At 41.6% G+C, this 27767-nt stretch overlaps 1 protein-coding gene across 1 annotated transcript; it reads left to right on the top strand.

The window, feature by feature from the left end:
* Positions 1 to 562: 562 nt before the first annotated feature.
* On the top strand, positions 563 to 27767 carry TMEM237 (transmembrane protein 237). Its single transcript, XM_065413702.1, has 13 exons — positions 563 to 580; positions 1611 to 1642; positions 3002 to 3006; positions 3723 to 3779; positions 5310 to 5423; positions 6541 to 6661; positions 7781 to 7941; positions 13281 to 13404; positions 14878 to 15069; positions 22092 to 22165; positions 23605 to 23698; positions 25054 to 25175; positions 27700 to 27767. Exons 1-13 carry the CDS (start codon positions 563 to 565, stop codon positions 27765 to 27767), a joined length of 1182 nt encoding a protein of 393 aa, XP_065269774.1.

Genomic DNA, 27767 nt, shown 5'->3' with positions numbered 1-27767 from the left:
GTGCTATAGAAATAAGCAAAAATTGGACTGATTTTGGGTTTATCCTCGCTTTACCAACATTTTGTCACTTTTTTGCCATACTCCCTGTATAGAATTCTGTTAACACTTATGGGAAAGGTAAGTAGCAGCTAGCTAGGTGGATGTTGATTGATGGAGTCAGCCCCACCTGCATGAAAATATTATTTACTGTCAGTCTCTGCATGGCCAAAACTCAGGACAGAGACTTGAGGCCAATCCTGCAAACCATCACTCGCACAAGACGTCCCACTTGCTTCAATTAAACTAGCATGGATAAGGATTACTCTTGTGAGTAAAGGGTCATGGGATCTTGGATTTCTAATTGCAAGCAGCATTAAGACCTACTGCTGTTCCATTTGGAAAGTTGATGGCAAAACTCCCATAGACTTAAATAAGAGCGATATCAGGGACAGCAAGGTTCATGTCCAGCTAATCCTGTCTATCAGAAGTTTATTTTTAGTGCAGAATTAGCTGAGGTCAGAGTCGACACTGTCGGGTTTAGGAAGCTGTTCAGTGTCTCTCTCAAGGACTGACTTTGAATGATATGGGGAAGAAACAAGTGGTGAGTTCAGTTCTAGGGAGCCTTTAATTACATTATCTGTGTATTTTTTTAATTGAAATAAAGTCTTTGGAGCATGGGGATTTTTTCCTTTGTCCAGTTCACTTATTTAATACAAAATCTGAATCTAAGCTGCCTCATTTTTTCTAGGTGAGAAAAATTTATCAGGTGTGTGAGCTATGCTTCAGCTAGTTTGTTAACAAGAGGTTTTATGATTTTGTAGTTTTAATTTTGTTTTGACTTTATGGTCAAAATAATTTGAAAAGGTTGTGTTTTATTGCACATTTTATCATGTTGGACTGTTCTATCTCTAAATTTATAATTTCACTAGTAAAGTACCCGCAACTCTTCATACTATAATCTGCAAATATGTTGATATTAAATGCCTAATTTTTGGCAGTGTTTTTGTAGATAATATTTTCAATAACTGACTGGAGTGATGAATTAACTTTCCTGTTTGTGTAGTTTATTATAAGAGAAGTAAAAATATTTAAAGAGAACAGCTACATATGCCTCTGAGGTGTCTATAGCAGTGGTTCTCAAACTTTTGTACTTCTGACCTCTTTCACATAGCAAGCCTCTGAGTGTGACCCACCTTATAAATTAAAAACACTTTTAAATATATTTAACACCATTATAAATGCTGGAGGCAAAGCGGGGTTTGGGATGGAGGCTAACAGCTCGTGGCCCCCCATGTAATAACCTCGTGACCCCCGGAGGGGTCCCTAGTTTGAGAACCCCTGATCTATAGTATCTCTCGAAAATACAGCACATATCAGAATTTAGGCATTGACATCAAATGTGTATTAGATACTACTTTACATTTCTACATAGCACCTTCCATCCAAGGATCTCAATGCAATTGTGTACAATTGCTTATGTATGTGATGTTCAGAATCGCCTTTCAGAAGACTTAATATTTGTTGGATGTGTCTGTCATGCTTGGAATGAGCTGGTTTCTGTTAAATGGCTTAGCAAGGGCTTAGAAGGGAGATGGTTTCATAACATACTGATGGAAGATTTTTTATTTCAGTGCCCACCCCGTGCCCTTCCCCCAGTTCCAAGGTAAGATTAGCTGATTATATGAAATATGGTAATTTTTGTGAACTGGAATATTCTTGAAAAATGTGAAATTAAGAAAAATTAGCTCAACAAAAATCTCATAAAGCTCTCACTGACTTCAGTGAGATTTTGCTAAGTGTCTTAAAGAGACAAATATGCTTTCAATTCTGTGCTAAACAAAGTTTAAAATAAAATTAAACTTGCATTTGTGAAGCTAGGGTTAAGGCTGTGTCAGCAATTTCATTATAAACCTAGCTTTATTTTAGTTTTGTATTTCATCACAAAAATTTGCAATAGACTAACATTTTATGTAAGTTTTAGCTTAGCAGCAAACAACTTTTTTTTTTTTACTAATTTTAAAAAAATACCTTAAAAATGTGAGTATTTGGGTATGTGTAACTTCCTCCTTTGACTTTCCAGAGGTCTTGGGGTATCGGATGCTTGTTTTCCAATCATATAGTACAAAAGAAGTTTCATGTTGTAAATAGATTGGGAAACAGTTTAATTCATAATATCTCATTGCTTCGGTCATTTGGAGGGGGGAAAATGCATCAAAGATTTTAAAAACTATTTCAGTCTCAGTAACTTTTCTATTTTCAACCCCTTGTTCTCCTTTCCTGGCCCTTGCCTCATTGTTTATTGCTGTTGAATGCTGTCTCTCATCTATATTTTAAATTGCAAGCACTTTGGGGCAGAGACTTTTTTAAATCAGCCTGGTGCCTACCATACTTTTGAGTGTGGTATAAATAATAAAATCTATGTATACCATATTGATGCAAAAGATGGAGAGGTTATGGTTCTGAGGGTTCAATGATCCATGAGCCAAGATAGATTTTGATGATAGGAAAGGCAGTTGTTATGGTCTGTTAAGTCGAAAATCCTCTTCAGTGCTTTAAGACATATGTGCATAGTAGCTCATAAACACCATTGAGGAGTCTGAATATTTTTTGTTAGCTGCTTGCTTCACTGTCATATAACTTCTCCCATTAGTTTTTGTCAGATAGTAAGACAGGTTCCAATTAAAGAACCAGGTAAAATGAAAGTTTTAATCTCATGAACAGCTAACAAATCAAGAAACTGTACATAGTCACAAGAAGCAAACAGACTATTGTTTTGTCTATTGCTAAGCAGCCTCAACCTTGTCATATTCAAATGTTTATAAAAAGAAATAGGGTTCAGGGGAGGTGGACGGCTCTTATGTATAAGTTCTGTGACCCCATAAACCAATCGTTTTGTGAGCTCTAACACAATTCTGTGTTGTAACTGATTCAAAACTAACATTCTTGTTCTTTTTATATTCCTTTCTGACTTTTTTTTTTTTAATTTAACTTAAATGGCAAAATCTTGGATCTGAAGTGGAAGCCAAGGTGAGTTTGTTGAGTATTAAGTGCTGTGCATGGATATACTTCTGTTTAACAGTTCCTGTTGACTTCAGTTGATCCTATTTTTAAAGTTTAGTGCCTGCACTTTAATGTTTTGCTTAAAAGCTGATTGCTAACTATTATAATTTATTTATTTAGTGCTTAATGTGTACATGGGTCAAGATTTTAGAAAGTGCCTTATGCTGTTGAGTGGTCAATTCAAGACACTTTAAAGGGGCCTTATTTTCAGAGGAGAGTTATTTAACTTAGAAAAGAGAAGAGAGTCTTTAAAGTCACTCGTTGTGCAGTCCCCATCTCACGGTTGCCCTTCTCTGGACTTTTTCATTCTCTGCTATATCTGTCTTGAGGTGAAGTGACCAGAATTGGACACTATGCTCTACATGAGAAGTTTTTTCTATGTTGCATCATTATTATAATTTCCTTTTTTTTAAAAAGCCCACCCTATGTGTGTTTTTTTAACATATGTTGCAGTCTGCGAGGTTTTTTTATTTTCTATTACTTCCCCACTCCTTGCTGTACTCTTCCTTCTCTTTCCTCTGCTGATGGGGGTTGTCATGGCTTGTGTAAAAAGGGGGCTAGGAAACTCCAATCTTCTTCACTTCCAAAGGGATTCCCCTTTCTGGGTTGAGGTAGAGTTGTTAGAAAGAGAGGATGGATTTCTCCATAGTGTGTAACTACTTCCTTTATTTTACATCCTACAGATGAAATTCCACTTAGTCGTCCAAAAAGAAAGAAGCCCAAAGGAAAAAATGCACTGGGTAAGAAGCTGCCAGGAGTGAAAGATATACTTGGATTGCTGGAGGAACTCTGTACGGTAGCTGATCTCCTGACAAATAGCAATTTGGATTTCATACCTACCATTCCTAACAGGGCAACTTTTAGTCTTTCTGGCTCATTCATCTTCATTGGTTATTGTCACAGTTCAAAGCAATTGCACTTGTATTTCCCCATCATGGTCCAGCAAGGGCACCCACTTTTAGGGTTCTGGCTCCCCAGCCATCACCTCTCTTGGGCTGAGACCTGTGTCTCTCTTCCTCCTGACTGGGGCTTTTCTGGGCTGCAAAGTTCTCTCCCTACACTACGAATTCCCCAGCAAATCAGATTGCCTAAGCAGGCCTGCTTTGCTTTCTCCTCAGAGGCTACAAACATATAAACAAGTACATATATTCTTATAGTGAAAGCATTACAGAGAAAACGTATTAAAAACAATAAAAGAACTTACACGCATGCTAATAAACTTACCAGAGATCGCCCCAAACTCCAGCAAGGGCTCTGGGACATGAGCAGTTCTTCAAATCCCACCATGGGGTTTTTCTGTAGTTACAAGTTCTTAACAGCTGTTCCCTCAGAACAAGCACCCCATGAATCAGTTAGCCTTTCCTTTATATAGCCTGAGTCTTTGATCTTCAGAAACCATGAATAGGTAATCAGCGAGCCAGTGGTTCTCCTCTCAGGGCGTAGCTTCAAAAGGTTAGGTCTTGACGTGGGGATTTGCATTCCCCTTCCCCCATATATTTCCTAAAAAACCCCCACTTAACTTTGTTGGTCCTGAAAGTTTCTTCTTTTCTGTTACAGTGTTGAAGATAGTCCTTGAAGTGCCTAACGTTTCCCAGGGTTTGCATTGTCCATGTCTCTCCCCTGGAAAAGTTACATACGATTCCACAATAATACATTAACTTGCATTTATAATACAATGGACTCCAAAGCTATTTAAATGTAATTCAATAAGATCTCCTAAAGATATTGTAGGAAATTGCCATATCTATCACAGTTTTTATACATTATGATTTTTTTATTCTGAAGCGGTATTAGTTAGAATTATAGTCTGAATACTAAAGTCACTGGGCTTTTCCCCCCTCCATTCTGGTTACTGATAAAGCAGCAGGTGCTGATACAGCATTGAAAAATTGCTTGAATTTTTTTCTTGCTATTTTTTCCCTTTCTGGTTACCTCAGTTGCTTGGGTCCTTGAGACTGGACAGTCATCCACAGCCATGAGATGCTTTTCAAATTGATCATTTTACTAAGTGCTCTAAATTCTGAATGGACTCAGCACAAATCCAAGTAAATACTACTGTGCCTGCTTCTGTAATAGATTTAAATATTGTCAGGTATCCTTTAACATCTCACAGAGGAGATGGATTGTTCATAAAGTGTGTTCCACATGAATTCCACCTAGTAGCTAAACAGAAAGAAATACAAAGTGCAGATATGCCTTGGTTGCCTTCCCAGGAAGGCTCACGCTACCATTGAACTGAGTTTTTTTTTTTCTTTTATTCTGCTTTTCAGAGGGTATTGTTCACGCAGCTGTCCGTCGGCCATCTGAGAGTAGCGAGCCTCTAACTCCTGAGGTTCAGGATGCTCCACCTCAGAGGAAACGCAAGAAGAAGAGAATGCCTCTTGGTATGTGGAGAGTGACAGAAAGGATGGAAGATGGAATTAGGCTTGGCAGCATAAAGTCTTGCTAGCCCACTTCTTAAGTTTCTATTTCTTAAACCATTAGAATAAGTCCATCTGCACTGATGACAGGCCAAAGTCATCTCTGGTGTAAATCCTTGGAGTGAGTGAAAATTCATATCAATGAAGCATTAGGTTGAGAAATCCAACACTCAAGCGTCATGCAATTCTAGATGTTCAGGTTTCTACTGGAGTGATAACTCTGCCGTCTTGCACCTATGTAGTATCTTCTATTCCTGTTTATCTTGTTAAATATGAGCCATATTTTGTTACTGCTGCTAGATTTTATAATCTATGCCATAAAATATATGCATATATAATGTGAATTGGGGCCAAATCAGTATTCTAGTAGAAACTTATATTTTGGAATTTCCTGAGTTTTGAATATTTAATGTTCCAGTGTTTCATTACTGCTAGTTTTTGAATTTGAATATTTGCTGATTTTTAACAATGGAATAAATTAGAGAAATCTTGTAATATTTTTTAGGATATTGTATTATTCAAGTAGCTATTTTCAATCCAAAAGCAAATACGTTGAGGTGTCTGCATCTGCTAAAAGATTTCAAGACCAATGGTGGGCTGAGTTTATGTGATCATAAAAAAATAATGTAAGAGCTTTGATTATTTCTTAGAGTGAAAAATAGAGAATTGCTTTCCAATGCTGATCCCAGATTTAATATTTTTAATGAGACAAACAGCACTCCAGTCCTTGCTGTGAAAGCTGCCTTTGAAACACTTGGAAGTGTTACTTTGAAAACATGTAACACTTTAGTTTACTGGCACCGTACTGCAGCACACAATCACAATTCCTAAATTGTTAAAAGTATATTAAAAGATAAATAGGTTAAAAATTGTCACAAGATTAATGGAAACATCAAATTTTGGAAGTGGAGAATTATAGATGATCCTGTGTTAACATTTTGTATTAACTGAAACTCCGAACATGGTGCTTTTTGTTCACAATGATTGCATTATAGTTATACAACTGTCTCAGTGCATACATTTCCTAATCTGTACTAGCTTGCAGATTAGATTATTTTTGTGGTTTGTTTTAAATCTTCAGAATCTGAGACCTCTTTCACCCAGCAGAATGTGCCCAACACATCCTTTTTTCAGACTGGAAATGGCATGGATCCCCAGCCCTCTGAAGATACAGTGATTCGTAAACATCGAAAAAAAACAAAGTGAGAGTTTCTAAGGTGCCTTGTGATTCTTGTCGAAGAATACCTATGATAATGTATTAATATATGTTAGTATTTAAGGCCCTGATCCTGCAAAGACATGACGTCTCTGGAACTACTCAGTGCGCAAAGATAAGTGTGTGTGTAAATCTTTGCAGGATCAGGGATTAACTTTGTTTTTTTTAATCCATGGTCACAGTGAATGCTAAGAATTTAGTATTAAGAAATATTGAGGTACATTTTGGCAATTTATTAATTTAATCTTTCTTCAAATCTACACTACAATTTGAACATGATAGTATTAATACAATACTTAAATCACATACATTAAAAAATAAATCAGAATATGTAACATAGGCCATATCTGTACTAGAGTCCTTTAACGGTATAGGAATACCACCACTACACTGGCAAAAGTGATCCTAGTGTGGATGCAGCAATACTGTGCTTTGTACTGGTATCGTGAAACAACCTCCCACAAATAAAACAAGCTATAGAAGTAAAAGTGTGGCTAGGGACTTCAGCTAGCACAACTATGGCAGTCAGGGATCATACCTCTTCACACCCTTGACTGACATAGCTGTGCTGGTAGGAGTCTGTAGTGTAGATATAACCTAATCATCTGATTTCTGCTTTTCTTTAACTTTCACTCTTATTTCTTAACTTTGTTAGAACATTACTTTTGCTCTTTATTTTGTCTCCACTTTCCTTCAGCTTCTGAATGTTGCTCCTTTAAAACACTTTTGCTTCTCTTCCTGCCTAAGTATTTCAATTTCTTTAGCTTTTTTCTTTAACTTATTTCTTCTGCATTCTTTCTATTACAATAATCTTTTCATGTCTTTCTTTTCCCACCTGAGTGGTTTGTCACAAAACAAAAGTAAAATATTAAAATAGTTATTGGGGGTTTGCTTGATGATGGTGATTTTATGCTTCCGTAAAAAAGAATTTTAGGCTCTAATCCTACAAGCAGTTGCACGCAGAAGAACCTTTTTATAGGTGAGTATTCCATACTATTCATACCAGTAAAATTAGGCATGTACTTAAGTGTTTACAGTATTAGAGCATTAGTCTTTAAAGCTTTAGACATTGTTCTTTTTCTCTCCACATATCCTGTGATGATAGGAAGACTCGGCCAGCAGAAATGCAATGTTCCAATGAACTGGGAGTGGAGGAAGAGGACATTATTGAAGATGAACAAACAAAAAGTCCAGATCAGCAACCTGTGTTTGCTGCTCCCACTGGTGCTAGCCAGCCTGTGAGCAAGGTGTTTGTTGAAAAAAATCGTAAGTAATTTCTCATTCTTGTAACTTCAGATATTTTAATAATAATGAAAAAGTTAATGCTGTCCTGTTAAAAAAGAGAAGTTGTCCAGATGTGTTTTTCTGCAGAAATAGTTACAACATTAAAACCACCTGAGCATGTGGCCTTATGTATACACCTCTACCCCGATATAACGTGACCCGATATAACACAAATTTGGATATAACGCGGTAAAGCAGTGCTCCGGGGGGGTGGGACTGCGCACTCCGGCGGATCAAAGCAAGTTCGATATAACGCGGTTTCACCTATAACGCGGTAAGATTTTTTTGGCTCTCGAGGACAGCGTTATATCAGGGTAAAGGTGTATTTTTAAAGTTATCAAATTTCTGCATATGTGTAATTTGACTTAAAATATATCATTGGGTATTCTGAAGTAGAGCATTCTGTCTTAAAATGTCATGCTCCCCTAAGTTAAATAAATGGAAAGCAAGAATTACTATTGCACTCATCTTGACATGAGTCCCACAAGCACTAGTTTTTTAATCACAGAGTTATCTGACCCTGCTCAGAGCAAGTCAAGACGACAGAGATTTATCTAGCTAGTATTTTCAGTGTTGCTACCCTGGTGAGAAATTTTAGGGAAAACATGCTATAGGAAGGCCTGTATGTTCATATACTTTTTTGAATACAAAGGAAGAGGGATGAAAGAGGTTTTTATGGGAGACAAAATGGGATGCTAAAGCATTTTTCTTTTAAGTGAAAACTGTAGTTGTTCTGAAGCTATTATTAAAACTAGTTGTGTTTTGGGGTCTTGGTAATTATTATGGAATATAAGGACCAAAATGTTTTAAATGCTTCCTCCCTGTGCAGCACCCAGCATAACAAGGCCCTCATCCTGATTGAGATTTCTAAAGTCTGGTCTGCACTAGAAGGTTTTACTGGCAAAACTTTATTCGGCACAGCTCTGCATGCATCCACACTAAAAACTGAGTCCAGCCAACAAAGCCCTGCACTTTTGCTGGCAAAATTAAACCAGTTCACCAAGTGACATAACACCTCTATCAGTATAGTTGTCAGGGCCGGCTCCAGGGTTTTTGCCGCCCCAAGCGGTGGGAAAAAAAAAAAAGGAAAAGCCGCGATCGTGATCGGTGGCATTTTGGCGGCAGCTCCACCACGCCGCTTTCTTCAGCGGCAATTCGGCGGCAGGTCCTTCCCTCCGAGAGGGACTGAGGGACCTGCCGCCGAAGAGCCCGACGTGCCGCCCCTTCCCCTTGGCTGCCCCAAGCACCTGCTTGCTGGGCTGGTGCCTGGAGCCAGCCCTGATAGTTGTGCAATCAAATTGTCTGTGAGAAGACAGAAATATCTGTACCAGCAAATGCAGCCCTCCAGCAACAAGCCCACAATGCAGCTGTCCCAGCAGCAGTGACCCCTCTGGTCAAATTTTTGAATTCTGCTGCACAGGGCTTGCAGTGACTGGAAGCCTGCCTCCCATTTAAATTTGCCAGCATGTTTTGGAAATACCTCTTAACCTGCCTGCCACCTCCGCAAGCATTCTTGTCCAAGCATGATTCCAACTAAACCTTGTGCTGCTACCTGTTCCAGGAAAGAGGTCCTGGATTTCCTCAGTCTGTGAAGCAGATGGAGTTGTACAGGCACAGCTGTGGATTCCCACAGGATTCAAGATGTGTATATACTGATATTGCAAAGGAGATGCAGAAGGAGGGGGACACAGCAAGGATGAGGGCCTATGCCAGGCAACGGGGAAGGAGCTGCAGTAAGCTTACAGAAGAAAAAGGAAGGCAACAAAAAGTCTGGCACTTCCCCCAAGAGGTGCCGCTAATATGTGGAGCCAGGGTAGATTTGATTTAAATCACTAGTGAGAAAGACTCGATTTAATCATGGATTTCTACATAAAAGTGTATTCTTGTTGGTTGTTATAACCTTAATACATATTCTTCACAACTCAGAGATAGATGTGTACCTTCTAAAAATGAAACCTACACTATACATTTTTAAAGTGATTTATTTTGAAAACTTTTCAGATTAGTTTTACAGCTATATCAGAAAATGAATGATTGGTTATTTCATTTACCAAAGGTAACTGAAGCAGATATTTATGAAGTCATTGGGAGGTGAACTATCTCCAATTCAACAGGTTAATCATTAATATTTGGAAGATTTTCTTGCCATGATGTATTAGGAGGAGGACATCACCAGACAGACATTTAAATTGTTTTATTTAACTAAAACAACAACGTTATGTATTCTGGATTTTTTTCTTCAACAGCAAGCATAATATTTTAACAAAACAAGCATACGAATTTTTGAATTTAAACATTTAAGTTTTTTAAAATCAGGTTTGTTTTTGTTAAAATTGGTTTTAACTAAAACAGTTAAATTAAATATTTTTGTAAAAAAACCCTAAAATTAAATCGATTATGTCAGCCAGGTCAACATGAGAAACTTTAAATATTGGCTTCTGCAGCTAACTCAGTCGTCTTCACCTTCATTTTCTGTTTGTTCATAATCTGGAAAAGAAAAACAAGCTTTCCTGCTTTTTCGGGTCCCAAACGATTTCTCAATTTGGAATGAATTAGTCCAAAGGAAGAAAATACTCTTTCTACACCGGTAGTAGAAGCTACTGCTGTTAAAAGTGGGATTATCACTTCAATAGTCTCTGAATCCAAGTGCTTAAGTGACTTCCACCAGTTCACTGGTGTGACTTTCTTTAAAACATCATCAGCAAACATATATTTCTTGAATGGTTCTTATTCCCAAACTGGGTCTCTTTTACGGCCTGTTGCCATTATAGATTTTCCCTTCTAGTGAGAGAATGGTATGGTAGATCTCAAATCAATGAAGGCTACACTCAGACCTCAAGACTGTTTGTGCAGCATATTCCAGTTTCACTTTTGTTTCTGCTGCCTGTCCCTCCATTCTCACATTTATCTCCATATTTCTTCTCCATGTCCAGATCTATTCTGCCCCCAACAATCTTCTATTCATTGAACTTTATGAAGCTTTGCACTTTTAGAGAGTGGTAAGGGATTGACTCTGGCTACACAAATTTGCAGAGGGACAATAGGGTTGAGGTCTGTTATTTCTCACCTCTATATATTATTTATTTATTTAAAAACATTTTTGCTCTTAACAAGCATGTTATCTCTGGCAACACAAATCCACAGTTTGAGAATTGCAAAACTAAGCATCTCTGATGGTATCTTCTAGACTAAGCACTGAGTCACATTGGGTAGATAGAAAGATTAATCTAAATAATCTATACAGAAGCCCCTGGAACCCCATAAAATTCGGTCCCTAATTCATGAACTATTGGAACTCATTCACAAAATGTTTCTTAAACATTACATGAATATATTGTCTCATACTGTAGAATTAGAATTTATAATCCCTATTCCATGATGAGATACATTATAGATCAAAGATATCTTAATTAAAACTATCTTTAGATAGGATTTTTCCTCAAAAAGCATTTTATCAAAAAAATCCAATTTAAATTAAAAAAATGCAAGTTCCGGAGCAGGGCACCCTGGAACTGCAGACCAAGGAGGAGCTTGCTGAGGAGGGGGATGTGGATGATGCAAGTCTGACATCAGGACCTCTTTGAGACCCAGCTGAACCTAGAGAGAGAACTAATCACTGAGGAAGGGGGCAGGAACTCATGTAGGTGTAATTTACTGTCCCTGTTAATGCATGCCATTTTTTTACTTTCTCCAGGGCCCACTGGGGAGGGGAGGTCACCGTTTTCTCCCCCCCCCCTCTCAAATTGGCAGCCGACTGTGCATGGGCAGGGAACAAAGGAATTCTGTTTTAAAATAGCCAGTTTATTTCCAGGGTGTGAACTGGCAGTAGTAAGTAATACAAACAGAGAATCAGGATAAAGCAGTCAAAACCATTTCCAAATATATACTTTTGCCAGTACTTTCGCTGGCAATGCTTGACAATAACCAAGTACAATTCAGTATGTTAAAAACAGAAAACATACTTGCACTGACTGTAAGCTACACAGAACCCAGTAAGTGAGCATTCATACTACTGTATGTGATTTTGCAGAAAATCCATTGTAAACTGATTGGATGCAGGATATCAACTCCAAATCATACTACTTGCATCCAGTTCAGGAAAGAGATTAAAAACAGTGTGTGGGTAGCTTTGGGAGGGGAAGGAGGGTTTTGATATGGACAGGTTCACTTGCTCTCCAGGAGTCCCAGGGGCCTTCTGCCCCTTGCAGAGAAGACCATTTATCTTTAGTTTTCTGCTCCCCTGTAACAAGTGAGTAGTTCTGGACATTTCTGTGTGAGAAACATTTCTCTCACCCTGGTAGGATACCTTTCCATGGTACTCTGCCAGGACGTCTTGGGGATTGTCACTGTTTATGTACTCAGCTGTAAGGTAGGAGCAGGGGACAGAATCAGGATATGTATTCCATTTATCACCCCACCACCGTTAGGGAAGAATCCATCTATTATTTCCTACACATTGCTCAGAGTCACAATCCTGTGCAGCTGGATCATCCCCACTGTCGATTTTCCAACCCTGAACTGATTGTCTACTGACAGATAGCAATCCAGGATTGCAAGCTTCCAGAAAGTGATTGCTATCTGTTTCTCTGCTATTAAAGCAGCTCTCATTCTGGAGTGTCTGTGCTACAGGACTGAGGTGAGCTCAGAACACAACTCCAGGAATATGACCCTTTGCATCCAAAAGTTCTATAGGTCATCCCAGTTTGCATCACAGTCTGGTCCCACCACTCGGTGCCAAGAACCACCGCTCCCCTGTGTGCAGCTAGTCAATGAATATTTACAGCAGCTGGTTGCTTTCATTCACTGTCTGTATCATCCACTCCTCAGTATCCCCTTTATATGATGGGTTACCAAGATTCCACAAATATAAAAGAATCACTTGCCTTGTCCTTAAAATAGACAAGAGAGATTCTTTGGTCTGTGCAGCATCTATGTTTTTGGATGCAAGAAATGAGGGATTTAAAAACAGCATGAAAGAGTGGATTATGGGTTTGATCCCAAACTCCCACAGTTCCCAGAGAGGAGTGATGATATCCCACAATATAATGCAAACATTTCCTGGTTGATAGTGTGCCTGATGGTGATATGGGAGACACTGGGATGCCTGCTTACAGTGCAGCATGTCCTTTGCTGATACAACTTGATCCTGAGGACACAATGCACTGGTACTCATGTAAATGCATTCTACTGAAATAGCTATGTTGGTAGCAGAATGTCAGTAAAACTTTCTAGTGTCGACAAGTGGCAAAGTATGACTGCAATACAAATAATAGGAAGTAGTAATAATCTCCGTGATTGAGTAAAGTTGTTTTTCTTTTCAGGGCGTTTCCAGGCAGCTGACCGCACAGAATTGGTTAAAACCACAGAAAACATTGATGTATTTATGGATGTAAAGGCTTTATGGACCACTAGGGATGTGGCACTCTCAGTGCACCGTGGTTTCAGGTATCTGATAGGTCAATATTTTGATGAAAGAAAAGGGACTTTCGTGCGAAATCCATTTCTTTTTCTCTCTGGCTAGGGAATGCTTTTGAAGTGAACACCTTCTGTCTACCTTGTAAATGTCTCTCTTAATCTCTTTGGACACACTCAACAAACAATGGATGAGTGCAGAACTGAATAACTGCAAGCTTTTCTATTGATGGACTAGGCCTAAAGCTTATCAGCACTCTAGCAAATTATAGTATAGTTTGTTTTGTTTTGACTGAGAGTGCCTGCTTTTGAGGGGCAGGGGGGGAAAGTTGCAGTATAGCAGCCAGAATTTAAACTGTAGGAGAGACCATAAAAGTGTCATGTATAATTTTAGAAAAGAACAGATTTTTAGTTTGAATTAAATTCAGAAGCTGCTTTTAGTGTACCATTTGTAGAAAAAAGGCAAAGGGACTAGCCTGAAAAGAGGTTGTAACACCCTAAGGTAAATGTAATGATAAATAGCAGTGTAATGAGCTAGTATGAGGTGATTAGTGATTGTGTTAGGTCCAGTCTTATTTAACGTCATCAGAAATGATCTTGAAGAAGTAATAAACTCTTTGAAATTCACAGATGAAACCAAAGTGGAAAGAGGTGCAAATGTTAGTGAGGACAGAAGTAATACAAAGGGACCTACAGAGGAAAGAGATTAAAAATGAGATATACGTAACTACTGTAATGCATCTGGGAAGAAAATATTTGAAAAATACGTAGCTCATGAGGGAAAAACTTGGAAATTAGTAATGCTGAAAAAGAGTTAGGAGCAAAATTTAAATCAAATTAGACACGAGTTTGCAATGTGATATAGTAGCAAACAGGCCAGTGTGATTTTTGGCTGTGTAGAGACATTATGATATGGAGCAGGAAAATAATAGCTCTTCTCTATCTGGCTCTGGTGTATTTGTACTGTGTGAACATTGTGTTCACTTCTGGGCAATACGTTAGCAAGGAGTTCAGAGAAAAATAGCAAAAATTATCATTGGGCTGGAGGGACTGACTTATCGGGGGGAAAAAGATGCATATAGTTTGGATAAAACACTACTAAAATGGAATTGGGGGGCTACAGCAGGGAGGAGTGCACATAGCCTCTATATTTGAAGAGCATGAACATCAAGTTTGGAGAGGAATTATTTAGAGCATTGCAATGGAATATAACTCCTATAACTATAGGAGTAATGGGATAGAGAAAAGGCTGAACATCAGGAAAAATTTCCTTAATAAGACCTCTTAGGCTGTGAAGCAGTCTCTCAAGGGAAGAGGTGGAAGCCCTATTGCTTGAGACTTTTTAAACTAGACTGGACACATTGCTAGAAAATGATATGTAAGGAACAATCCCTCTGTCCTGGCAGCGATGGAATGGATCTTTAGCTTCTATGACAGTCTGGACCATGAACTTTTGCTGAGATTACAGCTATTTACAAAAACTCTAACAATCTCTTATCCATTTAGGGTGATTGGACTCTTTTCTCATGGCTTCCTTGCTGGCTATGCTGTGTGGAACATTATTGTAATATACATTCTAGCAGGAAACCAGCTATCCACTCTCTCAAACCTGCTACAGCAGTACAAGGCCTTAGCATATCCTGCTCAGAGTTTCCTTTACTTGTTGTTGGCTATCAGCACAGTTTCAGCCTTTGACAGGTAAAATGTTCATTTGTATAACTTACATAATTTGTATGCCATACATCCCCTTCTAAAGTCATCTAGTCATAAAATTTCTTTCTGTGACACTTTTCTCACCTGTGATAGGATGTACTACAGATTGCTTCATTTGCTGCAGTTAGTTCTACCTTGCTCTACCTTGACAAAAGAAGATTTATCCTCTATGTATATATGCCATATATTTTTACATTAAGGGAATGTAGCGGATGCATACACATACATTTTGCAAAAATAACAGAATGGTAAAGTACCAAAGGAGACAGTTGTTTACTGTCTCCTTGTACAGTGTTAAATGAGCTTTTCTTCCCTGAAGTATCAGAGGGGTAGTCGTGTTAGTCTGGATCTGTAAAAAGCGACAAAGGGTCCTGTGGCACCTTATAGACTAACAGACGTATTGGAGCATAAGTTTTCGTGGGTAAATACCCACTTTGTCAGACGCATTTCTTCCCTGAGTGGATCTGTATGTTCCCACTTGTGGTACCTTGTGGTAGATCCTTCCTCTTGCTGTGTAAGCTAGAGCTCTTTTGTGCCTCCCACCTCTCCTGTCAGGGTCACTGGTGTTCTGAGGGCAAGGCTATATAGGAGAGGAGCATCTTCACCACCTCAGTTGCTTCCAACCATATGCCTGGTCAGATGTGAACTACTCCGGTCTCTTTGGAGTTTCTTGTTTCTTAGGAATAGTTAGTATTAGCTAATTATGTAGAGTTTGTGTTTTTCCTGATTCTGGGTTATGAAGGAAATGAAGAAACAGAGGAAGCCAGGTCTCAAGAAGTGCATTTCCTGCGTGGCTGTCTTCCCACTATCCGATGACCATGTGCAGTGCCTTAAGTGCCTGGAAGAAGGACTGTCTCTTACAGAGTGTTTGATTTGCCAAACCTTTATTCCCAGAGACCGTAAAGATAGGGAGACTTGCAAGAGCTCCTCTTTCTAAAGGAAGCTCTCAAGGCTAAAACCTCTGGACCCACTCAGGCTTTGGATCCTAGCTCTAAGAGGCCAGTCTCTGCCCCAGTGACCTGAATGGCTTCAAGAAGCTGCAACCTCTGTCAGGGCCTGATTTGGTTCCTGCAGATTCCCTCCGTTAAGCCCCTGAGGCTACAGATGTCCAAAGCAAGTGCCATGTGGTTGGATCTGACTGCCCCTGTTCTGGAAGAGAGGTTGAGAGAGAGTTTGGCCACTGGTTGTGTATCTCGTTCGTCCCAGCTACCTGGCCCTGATGGAACTCCTATGGAACAGAGTCGGTTCTGACTTCCACTTCTGGATCCAGGAAGATGGAACTGATTGATGTATCAGAATCTGGGCCATCAGCACCTTTAGTTCAGTCTGTCACAGCGCTGAAGAAAAAGAGGCATAGAGACTAAATGGTCACTGTTAGCAGTGCCGGTTCCTGAGCATCAGAACTAGAACTATCAGATCCATCCGATTCTGACAGGGCCTCTACAGTTCCAAAGTGGAGATCTGTTCCAGACCTGCTTTCAGTAACAAGGAAGATGGATTTATTTATAATGTTGGATCTGAGGTTGTCCACATTGTCAGATCCGTTGTCAGTTCCTGGCTCCGTTCCGGCTATATCCTCAGTTCTGGAGAGCTTTGTCACCGTGGCAGCCCAAGTTCATCTTCCAGCTCCAGTTCACGTCTTAGTTCTTAGAATACACTAAGAAACTGCACCATCTACTCAGGACACTCCCTACACTAACACAGGAACAAATCAACATACCCTTAGAGCCCCGACCGGGGTTATTCTATCTACTACCCAAGATCCACAAACCTGGAAAGATGGTGCAGTTTCTTAGTGTATTCCCACTGAGGAATACACTAAGGCCAGGTCTACACCCAGCCGCTAGTTCGGCGGCTGGGAATCGAAGTTCTGGGTTCGATTTATCGCGTCTGGTCTGGACGCGATAAATCGATCCCGGAAGCGCTCGCCGTCGACTGCGGTACTCCAGCTCGGCAAGAGGAGTACCGCGGAGTCGACGGGGAGCCTGCCTGCCGCGTGTGGACCGCGTCTGAACCGCGGTAAGTTCGAACTAAGGTATGTCGACTTCAGCTACGTTATTCACGTAGCTGAAGTTGCGTACCTTAGTTCGAATTTGGGGGGTAGTGTAGACCAGGCCTAAGAAACTGCACCATCTACTCAGGACACTCCCTACACTAACACAGGAACAAATCAACATACCCTTAGAGCCCCGACCGGGGTTATTCTATCTACTACCCAAGATCCACAAACCTGGAAATCCTGGACACCCCATCATCTCGGGCATTGGCACTCTCACTGAAGGACTGTCTGGATATGTGGACTCCCTACTCAGACCCTACGCCACCAGCACTCCCAGCTATCTCCGTGACACCACTGATTTCCTGAGAAAACTACAATGCATTGGTGACCTCCCAGAAAACACCATCCTAGCCACCATGGATGTAGAGGCTCTCTACACAAACATCCCACACACAGATGGAATACAAGCTGTCAGGAACAGTATCCCTGATGATGACACAGCACAACTTATTGCTGAGCTCTGTGACTTTATCCTCACGCACAATTATTTCAAATTTGGTGACAATATATACCTCCAGACCAGTGGCACCGCTATGGGCACCCGCATGGCCCCACAATATGCCAACATTTTTATGGCTGACCTGGAACAACGCTTCCTCAGCTCTCATCCACTCACGCCCCTTCTCTACCTACGCTACATTGATGACATCTTCATCATCTGGACCCATGGGAAGGAGACCCTGGAAGAATTCCACCATGATTTCAACAGCTTCCACCCCACCATCAACCTCAGCCTGGACCAATCTACACGGGAGGTCCACTTCCTAGACACCACCGTACAAATAAGCAATGGCCACGTTAAAACCACCCTATACCGAAAACCCACCGACCGCTACGCCTACCTTCATGCCTCCAGCTTCCACCCCGGACACACCACACGATCCATCGTCTACAGCCAAGCACTGAGGTACAATCGCATCTGCTCCAACCCCTCAGACAGAGACCAACACCTACAAGATCTTCACCAAGCATTCTCAAAACTACGATACCCACACAAGGAAATAAAGAAACAAATCAACAGAGCCAGACGTGTACCCAGAAGCCTCCTGCTACAAGACAGGCCCAAAAAAGAAACCAACAGAACTCCATGGGCCATCACCTACAGTCCTCAGCTTAAACCTCTCCAACGCATCATCAGTGATCTACAACCCATCCTGGACAATGATCCCTCACTTTCACAGACCTTGGGAGGCAGGCCAGTCCTCGCCCACAGACAATCTGCCAACCTTAAGCATATTCTCACCAGCAACCACGCACCGCACCATAACAACTCTAACTCAGGAACCAACCCATGCAACAAACCTCGATGCCAACTCTGCCCACATATCTACACCAGCAACACTATCACAGGACCTAACCAGATCAGCTACAACATCACCGGCTCGTTCACCTGCACGTCCACCAATGTTATATATGCCATCATGTGCCAGCAATGCCCCTCTGCTATGTACACTGGCCAAACTGGACAGTCACTACGCAAGAGGATAAATGGACACAAGTCAGATATCAGGAATGGCAATATACAAAAACCTGTAGGAGAACACTTCAACCTCCCTGGACACACAATAGCAGATGTAAAGGTAGGCCGTCTTACAGCAAAAAAACTTCAGGACCAGACTCCAAAGAGAAACTGCTGAGCTCCAGTTCATTTGCAAATTTGACACCATCAGATCAGGATTAAACAAAGACTGTGAATGGCTATCCAACTACAGAAGCAGTTTCTCCTCCCTTGGTGTTCACACCTCAACTGCTAGCAGAGCACCTCACCCTCCCTGACTGAACTAACCTCGTTATCTCCATACTGATTTATACCTGCCTCTGGAGATTTCCATTACTTGCATCTGAAGAAGTGAGGTTCTTACCCACGAAAGCTTATGCTCCCAATACTTCTGTTAGTCTTAAAGGTGCCACAGGACCCTCTGTTGCTTCTTAGAAAAATTACTTTGGATGGGAGCAGTTGTGGAGGTCCTCAAATACTGGAGCGGGGGCAGAGTCATGGCTTTTATTCCCATTACTTTCTGGTGTGGAAGAAGGATGGGAGGGATTTCATCCGATACGAGACTGGAGCAACTTGAACAAGCACATTTGGAAGTTCCGGTTCCCTATGTTGACATCTCTTCGCTTTCAGTCACGAATTGGTTCACAACTCTTGATTTAAATGACTCATTTTTTCAGGTGTTTTCATTTGGCTTCTTCACAGTGCCCAGAATTTTTACAAAATGCCTCCCTGTGGTAGACGCTCATTTGAGGAATGAGCGTATTTTTGTTTACCCTCATTTGGACGATTGGCTACTGAAGCTGCTATACGCAAGGACCTGTTAAGCCATATTGTTTTTACAACTAATCTCTTTTCAGCTGTTGGACTTCTTCTCAACCACCCGAAGTCAATTCTCTGACCTACTCAAAGGATTCCCTTTACCAGACTCAGTGGAAGGGAGAGCTTTTCTACCAGATGAAAGATTTCAGTGGTGTGTCACTCAAAGAATAAAATTCTTTTTGGGTCTCATGGGCTTTATGGCAGCCACTAGTTATGTTACTCGTTTTGTTATCAGAGAATGAGACCTATGCAGCATTGAATGTCTTGGGTCTACAGAGCAAGTTGGGACAGCCTCCATATGTTGATCATCATACCTCAGACCATCATAGCCTCCCTGAAATGGTGGTCAGTGAGAACAATTTGTTCAGAAGTATATAGTTCAGTCTCCTAGATCCATCTCTGATAGTCAAGTTGGATGCTTCAAGCAAGGGTTGGGGGGGTTCATCTTAATCAGCTGACAGTTCAAGGGCATTCGTCTTATTAGGAGACACCCTGCACATCAGTGAGTTGGAATTGAGAACTATTTGTTTGGCCCTCAAGACTTCCTCCTTCACCTATAAGGGAGGGTGGTGCAGGTAGTGACGGACAGTACGTCGGCAATGTAGAACATCAACAAGCATGGGTGTTCATTCTGCTCTTGTGTGCAGAGACTGTAAATCTATAGTATTGGTGTCTCCTTCCTGATGTCTATCCTGTGGCCTTGCATCTGGCAAGGTAAAACAATGTAGTTGCAGATCGACTTAGCAGAGATAGTGCATGAATGGTCCTTGAAGTATCAGTTGGTTCAGACCATATTCTTCAGCTGGGATCACCCATATGTGGATCTGTTTGCAATGAGGTCCAACAAAAAGTGTTGCCTCTTCTATTCCAGAGCGGGCAGAAACAGTCTATCCCTGTCGGATGCTTTCCTTCTCCACTGGGGAAAGACTCTAATGTATGCCTTTTCCCACTCTCCATTGATCCAGAAGGTAGGAAGAAAACTATATCAGAACAGGGCAAAGATGATTCTCTTTGCCCTGGGTTGGCCATGTCAACTGTGATTTACCAATCTCCTGCAACTGTACAGCAGAGTCTTTATGTGTCTTCCTCTGTCTCCAGACCTGCTGTCTCAGCAGGAGGGAAAGATCTTTTGCCCAGACCTACAGTCTCTTCACCTGATGGCGTGGGTGATTGGACATTGACTCTGTCTGCTCCTGAGCAGTCATTTTCTTTGCCTGTGCAGGACATACTAGTTAACTCTAGAAAACAGTCCACTAGAAGCTGTTAGTTTAAATTGGACCAGATTTCAAGCATCGATGAAGGGAAAACCTGATTCCCCTGTATCTGCTTCCATTCCTTGTGTTCTGGAATAATTAATATACTTGAAGCCTGAAGTGTTATCTGACTCATCCTTAAACGTTTATTTGGCAGCCATCTCAGCATATCATACTTTTAATTGATGAAAGATTGCTGTTTGTTCCGCGTTTAGTCTAAAGGTTTATCAGATGTGACACACACACACACACACACACACACACACTTAGAGATCCTGTCCCTTCCTGGGATCTCAATTTGGTATTGCCCATGCAGCATGGGTCATGCTGGGAAAATTGCCCTTTGAACCCTTTGCTGAGTGTTCTCTGTATCATTTGATCTATCAAGATGGCTTTCATTATCCCCATCAGAGTGAGTGAATTGAATACCATTTTGGCTGATCCAACTTTCACTTCTTTTCATAAACAGGGTAGTTCTCCAACCTGATCCCAGGCTTTTACTTAAGGTGATATCTGATTTTCACATCAAGCAGACAATTAATTTGTTGGTTTCCCCCTGAGGCCTTGTTCTAATAAGGAGGATGCCAGAAGGACCCTTGCTTATTATATAGATAGAACTAAGAGGTTTTGTAAATTATCAAGATTGTTTGTGTCTTATGCTAAAAATTGAAAGGGTTATATGGTTTCTTTCCAGACTATATCTTGACGGATTAACGATTTATTGCTGAATGTTACACACTAGCAAAAGTTCCTGTACCTGCTTTGATTCTATCACTGTGGCTTCTTCCTTCGCTTGTCTTAGGCAGGTGCCAGTTGCTGAAATTTGCAGAGCTGCAACCTGGACTTTCAGTAAACATTATGCCTTGGACCTGGCCTCTAGGATAGGCACTGGATTTCGTAAAGCGGTGCTACAGTCTCTATTCAATTAGGACTCTGTTCTGGCTCTAGGTCAGTTTTCAGCACTGCCTATCGCTTTATCCCTTAAGAGGGAATATGCAGAACCATGCAAAGAAGAACTTAAGGTTACTTCCTTGTAACCAAGGTTCTTCGAGATCACTCTGCATATTCACACTTCCCACCAGACTTTCTCTCTCTGTCAGAGTCCTTGTTTGTTTGGTTTCTCTGGCTTTGTGGTGGAAGGAACTGAAGTGATGAGGGCACCTTACCCCTATACAGCCTTGGCTTCAGAACGTCAGTGACTGAGGCGGGGGGCGGGGCATGAGAATGCTTCTTACACTGCTGGAAGAATGTTCTACCACAGGGCACCACAAGGTGGCACAGTACCCATAAGTGTGCATAAACAGAGCCATCTTGAAGAATTTTGATTATAAATAAGTAACCTTCATTTCTTTATATATATATATATATATCTGTCCAGGATTGACTTGGCTAAAGCATCAGTAGCAGTGCGAGGCTTCTTGACCCTGGATCCAGCAGCCATAGCCTCTTTCTGTGAGTGTCATAAACATACAGCTACGGGTAGCGCATAAAATCCCTCCTTTACCTGTAAAGGGTTAAGAAGCTCAGATAACCTGGTTGGCCCCTGACCAAAAGGACCAATAAGGGGAGAAGATACTTCAGATCTGTGGGGGAAGGTTTTTGTTTTGTGTTCCTTTGTTCTGTCCGGGTCAGCGAGGAATCAGGGCAGGGAAAATACATCTCCCAAAGCCATACCTGAACTAAGTCTCTAAGATTACAAATTGTAAGTAATAGGAAGAAAATGTGTTAGATTATCTTTTGTTTTAGCTGGTGAATTGTCCCTATGCTATGAGGGAGGTTTATTCCTGGTTTTTTTGGTACCTTTAAAGTTTTGCCTAGAGGGGGATCCTCTGTGTTTGGAATCTGATTACCTTGTAAAATTACCTTCCATCCTGATTTTACAGAGATGCTTCTTTTACTTTTTCTTTATAATAAAGTTCTGCTTTTAAGAACCTAATTGGTTTTTAGTGTCCTAAAAAGCCAAGGGCTGGTCTGTGCCCACTTTGTTAACCTATTTGGTTGGTATATTATTCTCAAGCCTCCCCTGGAAAGGGGGTGAAGGGGCTTGGGGGGATTTTGGGGGAACAGGAATTCCAAGTGATCCTTTTCCTTAAATCTTTGTCTAACTCACTTGGTGGTGGCAGCAGTACTCATCCAAGGACAAGGAAGGATTTGTGCCTTGGGGAAGTTTTTAACCTAAGCTGGTAGAAATAAGCGTAGGGGGTCTTTCATGCGGGTCCCCACATCTGTACCCCAGAGTTCAAAGTGGGGAGGGAACCCTGACAGTGAGTATACAGGAGACCATAACATTCAGTAGCAGAAAATTACAGCCTTTATGCATCTTGGCATACATTTTCAGTGCTGAGTTTAAACATGCAATCTCCATACTGTTAATGGAAATTTCATCCCTAATTGTTCTCTACGTTAAAAAAAAATTACATTACTGTATTAAATATTAGCACTTCAGTCTGTTAGATAAAAATGGAGGGTCAAAGAGCTGAATGTTTTACTAACTAGTCTCATGTAAAAGTTTGGAATAAGTGATGGGATTTTTAGTGCTTCTGAATCCTTTTTCTCTTCCTTACCCCTTGTAATGCTATTTTCTCCCATTTTGAATGCAGCACATGTACCAAGTAGAACAAGAGTAATGACATATCCCTTTGACTTAGCCAGCAAGTTGTTAGTGACCTTGGTCAGGATGGTAGAATGCAGGGGACAGAAGTCAGATTTGAGGAGTTAAGGAGAGTGCTGGAGAAGAAGACTGGGCAGTGGAAGTGAACAGCACATTCTATGACTTTGGAGACAGTGGGGTGGAGGGAGAGAGAGAGCAAGGTAAAAATCATTATTTTGTGACTAGATAGTGTTTTATGTAAAATTAATGAAAGCTGCAAATTTCTTTCCATTTCTCCTAGTATACTTTGTTGCTCTCATCTTGTCTCTGAGCCAGCAGATGACAAGTGACAGAATCAACCTCTATACACCACCTTCGGAGAATGGGAGCCTCTGGTAGGAAATCTAGATAGCATTATTTTTTAACATTTTCTTGCCCCTTCTATGACACAGACCATGTAAGAATGTTTAATTAACAGTGGTTTAGTGATGTCATATAGTACACATCTAAAAGGGTTATAAAAGATTCCCAATACTAAACCTGTCCTAATATTTTTGCATTTGAGACCTTAAACTGAGCCCTTGATGACTTTGAGAATTGAGGGTGTTTAGCAACTCACATGATCGGGCTCGCTGTGTCTAATGGTTAAATGTATCCTTTATACCCCTTGATTGGCTCAGTCCTGAGGCCTCTGTTTTGGAAGTGACCAAACTGAAATGGCACATCACAGAGGTGGCACATTTTCTTTCCTTGTGCAGATCAATCTGTGGAGTGCCAGTGTCATTTTTGGAGGAGGTTATCTATTCTGTCCAACCAGGGTGACCAGATGTCCTGATTTTATAAGGACAGTCCCGATATCTGGGGCTTTTTTTTTTTATATGGGCTCCTATTACCCCCCACCCCCTGTCCTGATTTTTCACACTTGCTGTCTGGTCACCCTGTGTCCAACAAATTAGGAAAAAGTGCCATAAAAAGAGACTGATCAAGAGGATACTGCAGAATTATTGGCCTCTGTGTAGAAAGACCATTGCTTCTTGGAGGGTGGGCCAGTAATTGAGACAGAATCAAATTTGATGTTCCCAGTCTGCAGTCTTCATGGCTCTCAGAGACAGTCCTTCAACAAGGTGTCATACGCCTTTCCTAGGCAGGACAGCTGTCTGGAATACAGCCCTTAGGCAAGTTCAGACAAGTGTTCAACACAAAGTAAAAACAGAATTGGTAATTTGATGTAGACATATCCCACTCTGTCACAATCATAATTAAAACTTTGTCTCCTCTGCAGATTTTGCTACCTCTCTACTCATTCCCCTTTCCAGATCATTAATAAATATATTAAACAACACTGGGTCTAATATGGAACCTTGAGGCCCCCTGTTGTTAACCTTTTGCCAGGATGACAATTGACCATTTAATCCTACTCTTTGTTTTCTGTCTCCAGCTAGGGAAGGGGGTTGGTGTTGACATCTAACTTGAACACTCACTCCATGATAGGTAGTGGGGCTTCTCAGTTGGGTCATAGCCTTTGGTATTCACTCTCCTCTGCAGCTCTTCAGACCCCAGAACCTTTAGAACATGTTGTGAGAAACATTTGTTGTTCAGTATTTGTTTTTGTTTGGTGTTTTTAATTTCTCCAGTTAAAGCATCTAGCTGTCAGAGTGCTACATGGTAGAAGTTGTTAAAATAATAATATATACACACCAGGATAAGCCTCGCTATCTGCCCTCTAATAAGTAGCTAATGCTTTTTTCAGGACTGCAGGTGCAGAGGAACAGATTCTTCATCCATGGATTGTGGTGAATCTGGTGGTAGCTCTTCTAGTTGGACTATCCTGGCTCTTCTTATCTTACCGACCAGAGCTAGATCACAGTGAAGGTATGGGACATTAAGCCTAGAAGAAATTTGGAGACTGTGTTCTTTTGGCTCCCCCAGATGTACTTTGTTCTGTGTTTAGAACTGGTCCTTAGAAGTGTATCACTGCTATAGTTAAGGATAAAACATTTCTATTATAATCCTTTTTTCTCTTCCTCACTCTTTCTTCCTCTGAATACTCATAACCAGTGATGAGCTGCCAAAATATTAACAACCGGTTCCCTCCTCCTCACCCCACGAGGGGGTTGTGCCCCACCCCCACCCCCTGGGACTCCTGCCCCATCCAACCCCCCACGTTCCTTGACACCCCACCCCCGGGACTCCTGCCCCATCCACCCCCCTTCCGTCCCCTAACTGCCCCCTGCCGCCCCATCCAACCCCTCCTCTCATTCCTGATGGCCCCCCGGGACCCCTGCCCCATCCAACCACCCCTTCTCCCTATCCCCTGACTGCCCCCCCCAGGACCCTTGCCCCCATTCAATTCCCCTGTTCCCTGCCCTCTGACCGCCCCGAGTCCCGACCCTAATCCACCCCCCCGCCCTTTATCTAATACCCCCTCCCTGTTCCCTGCCCCCCCTTACCGCGCTGCTTGGAGATGGGGTCCGCGCCGCCTGGAATACTCTGCTTATATATTACAAAACTATATTACGTTTTAAAGTGCACATTTCACAAATGACATTTGCTGAATGTATGTACAATACAGCTTGGGCAGCAAACTCTTTTCAACAGACTAGAAAAGCAGGAGTAGTCTTTACCTAGACCTTCCTACACACTCAACCCCCCCGCCCCCCGTCCAGTGATACAGGCCCATTAATCTCCCTCACACAGCAATAGTGCGTCATTTATTATGTGATGATTGAATTACTTATTCGGTTCAAATTTTGCAGGCTTTAACGTACTGGGACCTCCAGAGCTCAGGGGCAGTGCGTAGTCCCCTTGTCTGTTTGGTGCGGAGCCTGGATGCTGCTCTGTTATCTTGGACCAGGGCTAGTGCCCTTTGATGCCAGGATCAGGAACCAAAAGGTGGCTTAATGCCACCTTTACCACTCCTCCCAGACTTGTACCGAGCACAGCTCAGCCTGTCCAGTGAACCTACAGTGAATATGTAGATTGCATGTGTTTCAATCACATGTCAACTGATGTCACACAAAAAATCCTCTTTGATAATATTTTGTAGATTTATGGAGCTTTAAAATATTTCTTCAAGCTGCTTTACAACATTATTTGACAACTTTTTATATCTCAGTCCCCTACTGTCCCCTACTCCCTTTCCTGGTGTCATTCATACGTGCTGGGGGGTGAGTTGAAATTCAAAAATCCAGCTGGATTTTAAAATCTTTGGATTACAAGCAATATACAATAGCATTATTGAAAAGCACTTTAGAAGTGGGGAACCTGAGGCACAAAGAGGTGAAATTGACTTGCCCAAGGTGAGCCGATGGCATGGTCTGGCCCAGAACTCCTCCGTGTTTCCAGGCTCTAACCACTGACTAGGACAGTGCCTTAAAAGTTTTGAGAGAGAAATTCTGAAAAGGTTCACCTAGGACTATCTCAAAGGAAACTCAAAACTATTCAAAAACAGTCTAACAAGTTCATACTTCATTCACCATCTGAAACAGCATATGCACGGGCATCAGCAAATGCGGTGGATCCAGTCATATGCTGAAGTATGCTTTTCCTCAGCTAAATGTGCTGCCAGTTAGATAAAAATTGATAATCTAAATTGAATTCTGCTTTCTGATTCTAATGTAATTTTAAAAACTTTCTAATGTTGACTTGGCTGGTTAGTTAATTTTGCAATTTCTATTTTTGATAATGTCACTAGTCCAAATGGAGGATGCTGCTGTGTGCTGTTTGCTGGCATTGAACATTCCTCATCATACTAAGGGTTTTAGTACAATGGCAGCTTGGTGGGGACAGGGGTGTCTCTGGCCATTATCAAGGTGTTGGTCAGGGCCTTCCTTACCCATACACAAAGTACGCAGCTGCGTAGGGCACCAGGAAATTTGGGTCACCAAATTTCCTGGTGCCCTGCGCAGCTGCGTGCTGCTCCGGCCCCGCTCCGCCTCTTCCTCAAAGCCCCCGCCCCTGCTCCGCCCCACCTCTTCCTTCCCTGCTCTTCCCCAGCCCCGTCCCCACTCCCCTGAGGACTGCAGCAGGGCTGGGCCTGCACTCACTGGCGGCGGGAAGTGCAGCAACCCGGCCCCAGCCACATCACCGGTGAGTGCTAGGGAGTGGTTCCCCCCTGTTCCCCAAGCCAGCGCGCCCCCCCCCCCCCAGCAGAGGCCTGGGGCCAGTCCCCCCCCCCCCCGGAGGCCTTCCGCCCCCTGGGGGGGGGACTGCATTGGGCCCCAGAATAGCTAGGGATGGCCCTGGTGTTGGTGGTATTATTTAGAAGACAACTCGAAGAGGAAGTTTGGAGAAAAGCAGGAGGAAAAATTTAGCAATAATTTATATGGTTTTTCACTAAAGCATTTAAAAAATACTGTTGGTTTTTTTGTTTTGTTTTGTTTTTTCTCTCTTCCAGAACTGATGTTTCATGCTGAAGTAGAAGAATTTCCTCAGCTGGATAAAGGCCTCAATGTCCAGTCGTAG

The sequence above is a fragment of the Emys orbicularis genome, chromosome 11, assembly GCF_028017835.1.
Source record: "Emys orbicularis isolate rEmyOrb1 chromosome 11, rEmyOrb1.hap1, whole genome shotgun sequence".
Classification (NCBI taxonomy): Eukaryota; Metazoa; Chordata; order Testudines; family Emydidae; genus Emys; species Emys orbicularis.
The sequence above is the reverse complement of the archived record's forward strand: the minus strand, read 5'-3'. Positions and strand labels throughout refer to the sequence as shown.